This window comes from Fusarium keratoplasticum, chromosome 12, assembly GCF_025433545.1.
Source record: "Fusarium keratoplasticum isolate Fu6.1 chromosome 12, whole genome shotgun sequence".
Lineage (NCBI taxonomy): Eukaryota > Fungi > Ascomycota > Sordariomycetes > Hypocreales > Nectriaceae > Fusarium > Fusarium keratoplasticum.
The window spans coordinates 2,282,576-2,296,769 of NC_070540.1; the positions used below are offsets into that span (position 1 = coordinate 2,282,576).

At 49.9% G+C, this 14,194-nt stretch overlaps 3 protein-coding genes across 3 annotated transcripts; 2 read left to right on the forward strand and 1 right to left on the reverse strand.

Annotated features, from left to right (window-relative positions):
• Window positions 1-3,025: 3,025 nt before the first annotated feature.
• NCS57_01437400 (uncharacterized protein) lies at window positions 3,026-3,508 on the reverse strand (the record flags this gene model as incomplete). Its single annotated transcript, XM_053063978.1, has 2 exons — window positions 3,026-3,272; window positions 3,333-3,508. The coding sequence occupies 2 exons, from the start codon at window positions 3,506-3,508 to the stop codon at window positions 3,026-3,028; spliced, it is 423 nt and encodes a 140-aa protein (XP_052907311.1).
• Window positions 3,509-5,720: 2,212 nt separating this feature from the next.
• On the forward strand, window positions 5,721-6,729 carry NCS57_01437500 (AB hydrolase-1 domain-containing protein; the record flags this gene model as incomplete). Its single annotated transcript, XM_053063979.1, has 2 exons — window positions 5,721-5,779; window positions 5,847-6,729. The coding sequence occupies 2 exons, from the start codon at window positions 5,721-5,723 to the stop codon at window positions 6,727-6,729; spliced, it is 942 nt and encodes a 313-aa protein (XP_052907312.1).
• A 4,084-nt stretch (window positions 6,730-10,813) lies between these two features.
• On the forward strand, window positions 10,814-12,847 carry NCS57_01437600 (Amidase; the record flags this gene model as incomplete). The annotated part of the gene is made up of 4 exons (XM_053063980.1): window positions 10,814-10,878; window positions 10,926-11,003; window positions 11,054-11,670; window positions 11,727-12,847. The coding sequence occupies 4 exons, from the start codon at window positions 10,814-10,816 to the stop codon at window positions 12,845-12,847; spliced, it is 1,881 nt and encodes a 626-aa protein (XP_052907313.1).
• Between the last annotated feature and the right edge of the window lie 1,347 nt (window positions 12,848-14,194).

Genomic DNA, 14,194 nt, shown 5'->3' on the forward strand with positions numbered 1-14,194 from the left:
GTTATGATCACCGGATTCGTCGGGGCCCTTGGCAGGCTCTAGCCTGGACTTTCCTCCTTGATATCGCCCTCGTCAACAGCTATCTTTTGCAGCTATACGGAAACCCAAGTTGGAAGAGATATAGGTCACAAGCGGCGTGGAGAAGCTGCCTTGTGGATGCCCTCATCGCAGCTTACAGTCCGGCCTGTGAGGGAAGGAAGAGATATAGGTCCGGCAATGAAGATCTCAGTAACCCGGGCCATCAGCTTATCTATCGAGGCCGTACCAAATATAGTCCCTGCCACGCCTGTCAGGGCCATCGCTGTGGTGTTGCGAGATCACAGGCTGCGGCGCGTGCCTTGGTGGAGACTGACGGGAATAGAGGCAAGAAGAAGGTGCCGAAATCAAGGTACGGCTGCGGGCTTTGCAATGTTCCTTTATGTAACTCGGCAAATTGCTTTGACTTCTATCACCATAGAAAATGAGTGGGAAAAGAAGTACCTTTGAACAGCTTCATTTTCATTGGATCAGACCCCTGCGGGGTACGCGTTGGATGTCTTCGCGCAAGCAAGGAGATCTCCTTGAGTGCGTTAAGGCTACAACCAGGTCACGAGCAGGGGTCTGATCCAATTAAAATGCCGCAAATTAGAGGTACTTCAATTGCCTCCTATTTTATATGGTGATAGAAGTCCCAACAATCCTGCTGGTTACAAAGGGCAACATCACACTGCCGGCAGCCGTACCTTGTTTTTTTTTTTTGGCCCTTTTTCCTCGTATTAGTGTTGATGCCGGTTAACGGCTTCCTCTTGCTTCGTGACCCTAATTTGACCGCAGCGGAGGCCTTGACAAGCAAGGCAAGGGGCTATTTTTCCCTCTTTTGACACGTTCATGCAGCTCCATAGGCGTATTTTCGTCGCCAGCTCGAAATCGCTTCCTGGAATGACCAGTCCAATAAGCCGCAATAAGGTCATCTATAAGGCGGCCTCGCCAGTCACTTTGAGACCGTATTTTCTTCCACTTTGGCTGCCCATGAAGCTGAAGAAGATAGCTGTTGATGAGGGCTGTGTCAAGAAGGAAGGTCCAAGCTATAGCCTGCCAAGGGCCGCGACGAATTGAGTGACTATAGCCTCGTGATGCCCTCAGTTGGTCGCCACGGTCCACATGATTCATCTCGTCGTTATAGGTAGCGGCGATAGAAGGGATCGCAAAGGTCTTGATGGCTTCGTCACCAAAAAAAAAAACGCTGTATTGGCCGTGCGCGGGCTTGATCTGTATTTGGCCTCTTCCTCTTCCGTATGATAAGCTCGTCGCCTCTGAACACAGTGGATAAGAAGAGCACGAGGGCGTTATCCTTCCACGCGATTTGGTTGACCTAGGGAAGAGTAAGTCAAATTAGTAGGGTTTCTATAGGTAAATTTGACTTGGCTTGCTACCTTATTATCAACTGTTGGAGCGCTTTTGACCTCATTGAACTGAAGGAGCCTCCGGCCGGCAGAATCATCTTCTTTGAGCTTCGCGAAGGGGGCGTAGATACCACAGTTGCGGCGGGCCGTGCCTGTGGCCCCGTGGCCATATTGACGGAGGCTTCTAAAGAGGTTAGCGGACGAGAAGAGGTTATCAATGAAGACGTGATATATGGCTTTTGGCAGCTTATTAATAAGGGCAATAACCACGCTTTGTGTCGGGTTGAGGTGTGTGTAAAGTCGCCTTCTTCTCTGAGATCGAAGCCGCGTTACGAGGCTAACTGGACCGTATCTCTTCTTCGGCTCGTGCCAAAGCCACCGCAAGAAGAGGCCTTTTTGCGCCGTGGCCCAGATCTTGAAGCCCACGGGGATAGGCTTATTTGGGACTCGTGTTGTCTGGTATGACCTTCCTGTATAGCGGATCATACACTCGTCCACAGCGATATTCGTGCCCGGCTTGAGGAATTCAGTTGACGCGTATTGTAGGTGCCGAGACCACTCGTCAACGGCGGCGAAGACCTTCGCAAGGCCAGCTTTGGCAGCCTCTTTGGCGAGGCTGAAGGGGTTGAAGAGCCGAAGGTGCCGATGAAGCAGTTGAAAGCGGTCAAAAGTCATGACTTTGAGGATTGAATGGTCGGAACCTTGGTGCCCTAGCCGGGAAGTCTTCCAATGGTCCCGGATTGTGATTTCCTTATGAATTCCTATATGAATTAGAAGCGCAAGCCATAGATATACCTCTGGCACGGTGGTTGGCTTCCAACTACGAATTCGAGCCCGTGGCTTCCAGCTGCGACTGCGAAGCAAATGATCAACCCATTCATTCGTATATTTAACCCATTTTGCGACTAGGAAATAAGGCACAAAGTGATGGAAGAGGTCAAGAGGCTGCTGGGGCAGCTCTTTGACCTCGAGGTCGCGATCAGGCACCATCACCGGGAGGAAATTGGTGCCGCAGCTAGGGACCGGGTTGAATACAGGTCGGCAGGTGAAATCGGCTGGCTGCTCGCGGCGGCTATTCTCTTCTGTAATTATAATACTTGGATCAGAGGCACTCAGTGCCTGGCTAGGGATTGATTGGGAGCTCATGAGTATCTTCAAAAAGATTTGTATGGTATTTTAGGTGGAAATAATTAATGGAGCACTACGCCGTACCCCTCTCGTACCTACGTCATGACTAAGGTCATGTGGGTCAAGTAACCGGCTGTAGCCTTAACGCACTCAAGGAGATAGAGAGATGGTCATCTGGCTGACTAGCCGACCCCCACGGGGTGAAGAGGGATCCAATGTTGCCTCGGACGATCATAACAACAGAGCTGCTCCACCTTAGCCGTTGCCATAGAGAAGCTATGTGTCCAAATCCAAAAATAACGTCCCGACTTGAGCGGTCGCCAACAGTGTTGTCTCGAACATCTTTCCCACTCACCCTATACCTCAGCTTGCTCCACAAGGGCTATCAAGACGACAGAGTTTTGGGCTCAGTGGGCGTGACTAACCCTGATGATGATTGAGATAGCATCTGTGAAAACGCAACGCCTGTTTATGTTTATTGAACTTCTCAGAGAATAGATGTGACTAAGCCGTTGCTATGGTTGCTTCTGTTGCGCCAAGTCGTGAAGATCGGCCTTCTCTCCTACCTTGAAGCCCCGCTTATCCAACGTCGCAGCCTTGCGTTCAGTCCCAGCACTTCCCCCTTTCAACTTGGGCTGATTTGACATGTCGTCAAGGCGATCCGAAAGACCAGCATCTCCATCGCCGGCATCGATCATATAGCCAATGCTCGCGTCCACAGTTGTCGGCCCGTATGTATCCTTGGTCTCATCAATGATGTTTCTGTTTACCTGTCAGTTCATCGTTGCTATAGGGCGGGGAACCTTTGCGCTGATCGCGTACTGGGCTTGTCCATGTTGATTGGCATCCAATGGCGTCTGCTCCACAGCCCTGGCATGGCTCCCTGGCGAGGGACCAGATGGCGCCGTTCCTGACATATTTGTCGGGGCAATTGAGGATAAGAGGGACACGAATAGGATACGCATGAGTTTGGCAAGTTTGGATGCTTCTTCACTCATCTGGGAGGAATTTGACTACTTCTGTGTTCTGTGGTTGCCGGGTTGATTGTATCACCAATACGTCATCGAGAGTCAATTGGTGGTCAGGTGCGATATGTGACACAAATGCTGACTTATCAAAGGAACAAAGGGATCAGGTCACCCGCAAGAAACACGGGATAGAACACATAGATGTAAAAAAAAGCCGGTATTGAATAATGATGCCTCGGCTGTCCAGGACTACACCATCATGTGAGCCTTCTTGCAAAGCCCCGAGTCTCTTGCCCCCTGCGAGCTTGCGCTGCTCACGCCATGGAATGTGGTGTGGTTTCGTAACGTTACGTCGGGGTCTTATTGGCACCGATATCTACCTAAGTGTATGCTTAGATAGAAGGATAGCCACACAACCTTTCCTCGGATGCATAGCGCGCTATTGGGGAGATGGTTGGTCAAGAAGAGCGGTGAGCTCGAACAGTTCCTTTGGACCATTTGAGCTTCGATATACCTATCCCTTTAGCTGGCAAGGAGCTGCAGTCCGTACCCCGCCACAACATAATCAAGATAACTAGGTAAATCATATGATAAGAATAATCTAATTTATTAGAAGATTATGCCAAGAGTACCTCTTATTAAGGTAAGACTGAGCGATAATTAGGTGTCCCTTAGGTAAATATGTATTATTAACTTGAAAGACATAGCCGCCTTTTCTTCATTTCTCTCAATATGCCATGAAGCCACAAGAAGTGCTAATTTTGAGGACCAACGCCCACAGTTCCCATGGCACTGGGCTGTGTTTGTACTGTGAAACCCAAGCATCTCGGGCCAGAAAAAGGTATGAAAGTATTTCCCCCATGCTATGTATACAGATAAGCCACAAAATTCAACATCGATCAATTGTATATTTAGCCTGAATCCTCTGAAATGGTATAGAAACTTGAATTGGTATAGATCGTTATTATATTATTAAGACTGGGTATGTTAAAGGCTCTGTTCTTTGGCATCCTTTTGAGAGCTTAGTCGTTACAATCAACAAGAACAGCTCGACGCCATTTGAATTACTGTTAATGGTGATAGAGAGTAAATTCCACTTTTCTGGTTCAATCAGCTTACAGACGTGGCAAGTCTCGGAACAAGCATGCAGCTTCCTTCAGCTCGTCAACACTTGGCATGGACTACCCCGAGCTCAACTATCCGTCATTATTCGCCCATTTCGCATTTAGCCTCCTTAGCCGCAAATACACCATTGCCTTGTTTCTCAGCTGAGGTTCACACCTGCGAGAGAACAGCTAACTGCACTGATCTCCTTGTGTCCGCAGCAGGAGAGAGCCATAAGTACTACTAACATAGGAGATTACTGGGAGTATCCACTGCTCCCACGAAGTATATACATATGGCTACTACTTAATATCGATGGTCAAGTCATTTCACTAGGGAATGTCGATATGTTATGAATAGACTAAATCCTAGTTGCTGTACCTGATGGCTCACGTATGGCAAATAATATTAAATATCGTCAAACCCTATCAATATTAAAATATGGGAATTATTTTTGACGACTTGTGTGGAATAACCCGATGGGTTAAGAGGTCTCGCCATGTGAGATGATTTGACCAAATGTTAACAGAGCAATAGTGAGATTCAAGCTAGTACTTATCTCTTTAAAAAAATTCGTAGGTTGGAGAAGTGTATACGCGTATGTATTGCTAACTGTAGCTCATGATATGAATAAGGTTATGTATTAGCAGAAGCTTAATTAAACCTCCACGAATGGGACGTAATCTATCAGGCAGGGATCGTTTTTCCACTACATTGAACAATTTGCCCCGAGCATCCCATTTAATTGCCCCGTCGGTGGGATGTTGGTCCGTCTGCGAAGACTACAGTACGTAATTCAGCCGTGCACACAAGTGCCGTGGTCTTGCAACTCTGGAAAGATTATTTAATCACTAATCCAGGCAGCCGTTCGCACGAGTGCCGTTCGTTGTCTTGCAACTTCTCAATGACGACTCACTCCAAGGCACGGATCACGTCACCAACCTCGGCCATCATTGACGCTAGCCAGTTGGGGCCAATGGATAGAGCGGACTTCCTAGAGCGGACTTTTGAACATCAGTCGTGATGATAAATCAGTTTGGCAGTAGAAGTCGTGTATAAGAACTCACGAGCAAGATGCCGATGAGCAGGAAATGGACTCACTCATTCATATCAGCAAGTCTCTCAATACTACCGCAACATGAAATTCCTGACTGGTCTCTTCTACGCCGTAACGGCAACAGCCTTTGCCGCCGCCAAGTAAGCGCCAACCACCACCAACGTGTGGTTTTGTTTTACCGAGGCGTTGTTGACAATTAACTACTAGGCCTGATGTCCGCTTTGGACTCGTTGATCCCCCGCCCAAGTTGGCCCAGACCGTCAAGACGCGATACGTCAAGGTCAACGGCGACAAGCTCGCCTACCGTCGTTTCGGTGCCAAATCCGGTGCCCTCCCGGTCGTTTTCCTCCCTAACTTCCGCGCCAGCATGGATATTGCCGACCCGCTACTGTTCAACTACATTGCCGGATCCCGAGAGGTTATCCTCTTCGACAATGCCGGCGTCGGTCACAGCGAAGGCGTTGTCGCCAACTCGATCGCCAAGCAGGGTGACACAGCTGCGGACTTCCTCGCTGCCATTGGCGTCAAGAAGGCGAACGTGTTCGGTTTCTCTATGGGTGGTGGTGTTGCCCAGCACGTCGGCATCAACTATCCTGACCTCGTCGAGAAGTTGGTTTTGGCGGGCTCGATTATTGGAAACGGCACAGGTACGCGGGAGGTCGCCCCGGGAACATTTGAGAAAGCCAGGCAGCCTGAGGTCTCTCTTGAGGACATCTTGAGTCTGTTCTTCTATCCATCCGAGACGAGCGAGGCCGCAGGCATCGCCTGGATAACCCGAGCCTCCGAGCGCCAGGTCAAAGGCGAAAACAGGACGGCGTCAATCCAGGAGCCTGGCACTTCGTCGCACTTGAAGGCTATTTTAGATTTCACTCAAAACTCGACATATTTCGACCAGATCAAGACTATCAAGGCCCCCGTCTTGGTGACCAACGGCAAGACCGACGTCTTGGCACCTACAATTAACTCGTTTTTGCTGCAGCAGCAGCTGCCAAACGCTCAGCTTCACCTCTACCCCGACTCCGGCCATGGGCACCTCTTCCAGTTTCCCAAGCAGTGGGTCGAGTCACTTCTCTACTTCCTTGACGCTTGAAGTCTGCGTTCAAGATAGAGAAGAAGCTAGCCGATGGAGAGGAGCGTACGTTACTGGCTCCTCTACTACTTGACAATGTCTCCCTCGGGTCCTATCTACCTTTCCACCTCCCTACTATTCAAGTTTAAACTACAGCTAGACCTTGCGCAATACAATATTTATTTTGTACTATCTTACCGCCCTTAATAATGGGTGCAACTAGTGGGCACTACCTGTCTCTGAAGAACAACTGGGCCTCTAGGCGCACCAGCAGCAGTGACTCTGTTCCTCCCGCCTCCAGCGCCACCAAGTCTGCTATCGCCACAGCTGCTGCCTTTGTCGGGGAGGTGCCTGCTGCTGAGACTGAGATTGTCGAGGTCTGCGAGGCTCCTGTCAAGACCGATGATGGTGAGCAGCGAGAGGCTGCCCCCTCTGCCACTTCCGTTCCCTCCGTCCTTTCCAGCCATGGTGCCGAGGCTTCTGCCAATGGCCAGTGCGGCGACAAGACCTGGACCAGTGCGACCTAGTGTGACTCTGGCCTCAAGTGTATCCAGCACAACGACTACCACTACCCCCAGTGCGCTCGTTGTCGCTTAAGATACATGGCGTCAAGGGGCAGTTAGACTGACAAGATGGAGGTCATGTTTTTTCATCGTGAACAAAAACAATCATTCCTAATGTGGAATTTCACTTGAAAAGTTGGTGAAAGTAAGATGCTACCCCGCGTGAAGACTTAGAGATCAGATAGGCGAGTTACGTAGGCGTTTTCCCCATTGTGAAGGCGATCCTCAGTAACATACATGAGACTAGGAAACATGTAAGGCACCATTCAAGTTCCAGTTGGCGTACGCAATGGTTTCGATGGCTAGGCGGTCTGATGATCAGCCCATGGATGCAGTTGAGGTTGCTAGAGGCTTTCGGTTGGCTTGACTGTTTGCAAGAAAGGCTACAATGATTTCAGGTACATAGATGCCGTCTAAAGAGCTACTGAGCGGTCGCCAAGGCTCTTCTGTAGAAGTTAGCTCAGGTTGTCGTAGTTGGACGCCACGGCCGCTTCTGGTAAGGCAAAGGGCTTCCAGTCGTCACAGCCAACTCTACCAAGTCTCATGCAAGATTGAGAGCATGCTTGACCACTACTAACCAAACGAAAATCAGTCTCTATGCACCTCTCGAGGGTGTCGACTGCTGCTGATTTGCATGAAGCCCACATAAACCCTTGTTTGATGGGCCAGTGATGTCTTGGTTCCTCATGGTACTTGGAAATTTGGTGACAGATCTGGCAGCAAGCTTCGCGTCTTCGCGTCCTCACGTATTCGCACCGGGAAGATTCACGACCGACGCGGAAAGTAGGAAGGCAATGTCTATATAGGTATTTTGCTCATCTCGTAGTCAACATCTATGTGAACTATTCCTCATCGGTCTTCTACTCTTTATTCTTCGCTACTACTGAGCCTCTTGAAAAATACTTGTTGAACTATCCCTGCGAGGACTGGCACCTCGGTGGCCAACCGTATCCAATGGCGGATCTTTTGAGACTCACCGCGAGCCTCAGCCCCCTTGAAACAGCGCTATGAGGTGGCTACGTCTGTATGAGGGCGGTAGAGAAAGCACCAAGAAAGGCCAAGGCAGAGAGTCGCCAGCTCCGCGATCTTTACCGCACAATCGAAGAAATCGCCAAAGGCCTCAACGATGGAAAGCTTTCCGCATGTGAGAAAACCTGCAGCTGGTTGTCAACTTGCCTTAAAAAGGCGGATGAGCTTTTGACAAAATTCTACAAGCGCACAGCCTTTTTGCATATCAAGTCTACCAAGTGGGCTAAAGCTGGCTGGATTGTGTGCATCGGACGAGCCATTAAGGCGCTGAGCGGCAAGTTGAGGTACTGCTGCACGAATACGAAGGCTATCATCTACGCGATGGAACTATCCAGGAGAGTTTCTAAGTTGGATTTGAAGCAGGTATTTCAGTTCAGACGGTGGGAATTTGACTAATGAAGGGCATAGAGAGAAGCCAAAGCCTGTTCAAGAGAAACCAGACCCTCAAGAGCGACCACAGTCTCGAGAAGGACTAGATCCTGCCCAAGAGAAAGCAGAGCAGCCTCGTGAGCACAAGAAGGGAACCAGGAGAACACCCAAAAAGCTCAAGACACATAAACAATAGAATAAGGAAGCTTGGGCTGCTGGGGGGATAGTTGTTGGTGCTGCAGTTGGCGCTGTAGCCGGGTCTTTTGTGGGAGGTAGTTGGATGGGAGCAGCGATTGGCAGAGCGGTCGGCGGTGTTGTGGGTGGGTTGTTGGATTGGTTTTCGAGTTGATGAGAAGTGACACTCTGTATTATTAGGGAGGTGAATGGATGATGGCCAAGGTGGTTTCATTATTGGTCGATCGCTTGCCCATTCCATTTGTAACATCGTCGATCTTTGATCCATTCCATTTGTAAAACATCAATCGCTAGTCTATTTCTTTTGTAAAGTTTAGAGACCCATGTGCGAAATGCTATTCAACCATTCTCTCGCTGGGGCTTGAAGCCCTTCTCGACGAGCAGACGAGTTTGAGAGGTAACCATTGATGTGGGGGGCGGTCCTTTCTATAGACATTTCGCCCGGCGCGAAGATGGCCCATTCTTTCTGCCAATGGCCTCGCCATCTGCGCCATCCGTATCGCCATTAGCTTGACAAGGCGCGTGGCGCGCGTCGAGGTAACCGACAAGGGCCTCCCGTTACCGATTCAACGGAACAAACGCTCCAAAGGCGGAAATCCATGCCGTCTACGCAAGCCACAAGATCGCTCCATTTGGATTGACCATTCCAGCCTGGGCCTGTTAGGGCTGAAGACCCTGCGCACATCTCCGATCCAATGCCAACCTCAGCTGATCCAGCCTCTTCCTTTGCTCCATCGTTCAACTGTTGGTGGAGGCTCAACCGCTGGACTACTGGCCAAGCAGCTCGCTTATGCAACTCGCGGTCGAGACTGGACAACGCAGAGAGACTATTACCGGCCGCCAAGCCTATAGTGGGAGACTATTGGAATGCTTGGTCGCGCTAAGGAGGATGAAGAGCCAGCAGCCATTGATGCGGTGGATGAAGAGATAAAAACAATAAACACGAGGTCGGTATTGAGTAGGCCTCCAAGCTAGCAAATAAAGCGAGCGTATTTTCCGAAATATTGCGCATTGATGCATGAGATATTGAGCAACCCGGGGTATTGGGCTTGATTCCCGAAAAGATCCGTGCTGATAAGATTCCCATCTGATAACCATCGTCGATTGTGCTTTGGCCTCAAAACCAACCCGCTCGTTGCTCTGTTAGAATAATGTCCACGTCATGAGTTATTCAATGGACGAAATTGTTTATCTAAAGCCGCGCGTTTCGCACATTAAAGGTCCCGTTCCAGATATCCAACCGTCCAAAACGGAAAAGCCGCTGCAGAAGCGAAGCGTTATAGAATCTTAGCACAACGTTAGTGCGAATAGTGGCGCAGCTGAGACCGCAGTCAGACCAAAGCTGCAAGCCTCCAGATCGCACCAACCTCTTTTCGCTCCCTCTCGGCCTCGCCGACTGCCCATTCGGGTCCGGAGACAAGGGCTACGGAGGTAACTTTCTCGCTTCGCCCTGCGGCTCTGCAGTCACAGCCAGCCAACCGCCGCCAGTCCAAGAAATCTCCGACGCTACGTTGCCGGACATGTTTCCAGTTTCAGCTTCCCCGTCGAGAGGTGGCTTGTTGGAATCTGGCTGAAACCCACCAACGTGTCGCGCTGGACCCGATAACCTGGGTCAAGATGCATCTGAAAGAATAGCAACGTCTGTGAACTAGCCATTTTGGTCGTGTGCTGTTGGTAAACAAGGGATATTTTCGTCATGATTGGCTGTCTTGGCTTAATCTCGATGGACTCTTGGTATTTGGCTCTACTTGACCGCTCTCCTATAAACCACTGCTTCAGACCGTCAACATGTGTTCGTTTGACTCTTCATTTCACACCACATTCTGAGCGTTCTTGGCGGTTGACTTCTTTTATCACTTCTTTTTCTTTTCTTGCGTCATCTTCAATTCGAGCTGGTCAAGTGCCGCCTTGGCCCCGCCGCCCCTGTCGATCACAACGTCACAAAAGCGATGGACCCTCAAGCCACTCCAAGAGAGCCCACTGGGTTTTTAAACTATCCGAAGCCCACCCAAGGGTTAGTCAACATGCAATCGACTCTGAGGATGTGTGCTGACCTGATAGGCCTGAGAGTGTCTTGCAGAGAGGAAAGTTAGCAAACCCTGTTTTGAGAGGACCGTTGTTGGTCATCTTCGCCTTTCTGTAGGTCATAACTGTGATACCTACTGCCAATATGCCTCTAACTCTGGTAGGATTGAATGGGTTCGGCTGGTCCGAGAGTTGGTTTGGCACAATGCCCGCTTCGATTCATTACGCCACATTCGACAAGAACTCGAGTGCTACGAGGCACGATACGACCCAACAGTTATCCCTATCCCGTGCGATACCACTTCCTCAGATGAAGAGTTCGACCTTGGTGCTCCTTCATCGCCAACACTTGTACCATCCGAGCCGATGACCGAGGCACCATACTATTCAGTTTCCGATTACCGAGCCATGTACCTATCCGGACAGGCTACGCCGACCGATGTTGCCCGCGCCCTGTTACCATTGATCCGACGCGATATCAGCCCTCAAGGGAAGCATTCAACAGCATGGATCGACACTAAAGTAGAGCTGGTTCTTAAAGCCGCCGAAGAATCGACAATTCGTTATCGCCAGAACCGATCTCTTGGACCTCTTGATGGCGTCCCCGCGTCGATCAAGGACGATTTCGATCTCGACGGTTACGATATGACGATGGGTTCCAACATGAATTACGCCGGACGAGCTGTGAAGGGTGGTTCCATCACCAACTGGAGTGTGCGAAAACTACAAGAAGCGGGGGTTATCATTCTGGGGAAGCTCACTATGCATGAGTTCGGGATGGGTAAGTATACAGCACTCTTGATATTCGCGGCGATCACCATTCTAACCTTTGGCAAGATACTACCGGTAACAATCCTAATCATGGTACACCACTCAACCCCTTCAATTCGGGGTATTATGCTGGCGGAAGCTCATCGGGAGCTGGTTATGCAGTTGGTGCTGGCTTGATCCCAATCGCTCTTGGTGGTGACGCTGGCGGAAGTCTTCGTGTCCCAGCGGCATACTGTTCAGTCTTTGGTCTCAAGCCTACTCACGGCCGTCTCTCCTCGTATCCGACACCAAACCCGGCTCCGACTTGTTCAGTTCAAGGACCCATGGCAGCCGACATGTACTCGCTCGCTACCGTCTACGAGACTATCGCAAACCCTCATCCTTCTTCGCCGTTTCCTCAACTCTGCCGAGAACCTTCGAGGCCTTCGACAAAATTTCTTGGAGTTTATGAGCCATGGTTTTCATGTGCAGCATTGGGTGTTCAGGACTTGACCAGGAGTCTTGTTGGCAAGCTCTGTACCGACCATGGATATACTATTGTCCCTATTAGCATTCCTTTCACAGAAGAGGGGCAGATTGCGCATGCGATGACTGTCTTAACCGATGCGGCTTCTCTTTTGCCGGACACAAAGGACATCACAGCTGCGACAAAAATATTGCTTGCAGTTGGGCGTACAACACCGGCTACAGATTATCTCCTTGCTCAAAAGCTTCGAAGTCTGTTGATGCAACATCTCTCTCATCTTTGGCAGATGTATCCGGGCATGCTAATCGTCACACCTACTACAGCCTGTGCCGGCGCCCCGATCCGAGGTGGGGAGAGTGAGTTGAAGTACGGAGTCAGCGATGGCAACCTCACGATAGAGAGCATGACCTACGTGTGGCTGGCCAATTTCTGTGGACTGCCATCCATCTCAGTCCCTGCTGGATTCGTGATCCCGGAAGGACAAGACAGAGCAGGCGAGGAAGCAGATGAGAGGACGGAAGGCAAAGTGCCCATCGGTCTCATGGCGACCGGGGAGTGGTGCAGCGAGAAGGTGTTGCTTGATTTCGGTGTCGATGCCGAGGCAGCCGGAAGTGAGAGGCGATGCAGGCCACCTATCTGGGAGGACATGATTAAGCAGGCAAAGATGCTCTCGCAGGCGAGAGAAAAGTCTTGCCCGAATGAAAAGGAGGAGAGCATATAGCATGAAGGAGAGAGAATATACCCATAGCAATTTGTTTTGTCAGTTATTAGCCTTGCATTTTCATAGAGAACACTTCAAAAGATCAAATATTTTGTTCAAATCAGTGCCCAAACGTGGAGAACATGAATTGCGGTAATTTATCATGGGAATATCTCGAAAACCGCCTGTATGGAACCTGAGGGATCATTGCTAAACATTGTGATAGAGAACGCAGGCACCCGGCTGGTGGCTCTCTCGCTCTTCACTAACCAAATTAATGACAGGCGTTCTACACCCACAAAGGATCGATAGCTCAGCGGTACGAGCGAGGGATTGCAGATCCCTAGGTCCCGTGTTCGATCCACGGTCGGTCCTGTTGGTCTTCTTTTTGACTCATGTGGGAAAAGGACAGGTGGCATATGTATTTTGTTAGTTATTAGCCTTGCATTTCTGTTTAGAGCACTTTCAAGAGACCAAGTACTCCAAAAGAGCGTCCGATCTCGTGAGGCATCAATCGAGCGAGTTCTTTCAACAGTCTTTGCAAAACTAGATAGGAGCCCAATGACAATAGGTACCTAGGTACTCAGGTTGGAGGCTCTTTGCACGCCACCTAGCAACTGTGACTTGAAAGTTCTATAATCACCAGAAAGAGATATCTGTGATTATAGAATCAGGTAAACCAGTAATCACCCTCAAAGTGTCCCTTAAATGTGACAACAGATTCCGAGTCTCTGGGTTTGTAGAGGTTGACTTGTAAGCCGGGAGGTCCATCAATTTTCAGATACACTCGCCTCGTCCCAGACTCTTGGTTATTGTCTACCGGAGGATCTACAGGCGCCCAGCGGATATGAAGCATGCCAGAGGGAGTTACAATCTTGGAATCAACTTCTTCGAGTAAGGCTGGCAGGGGCTTGACATCTACAACCGCGAAGCCGGGGTGTGCTGGATTTACGCCGAGGATCATGGTAGATAGTTCGTAGAGAGGAACTGTGTGTAAACCAGAATGTTAGTGATGTGTCTTCTTGATGAAATTGGTTGAAGTTCTCGCTTGAGAAGAAAAGTGAGAAAATGGGACTCACCTGCAGACCAGGCATGGCAGTCACTCCTAGGGCTCACCAGCGTTTCGGCCCAGGTGTCGAGCCCTTCAGCTACCATGGCTTCCCACGATCCCCAGTACTCCCGCCTTTTCTCGTACAACCCTGTTTTCTCGAGCGCCCTGAAGAGGTAGAATGCCTGTGACAGTGTCACCTCGTGTACGGACTTGTCGTCAAGGGCCCTGTTGATCAAATCTCTTGCTTCGTTACCCTCAATAGCCCCTGAAAGAACGGCGTAGATCTGGCAATGTTGGCTTCGCCAGTCTACAGGAGA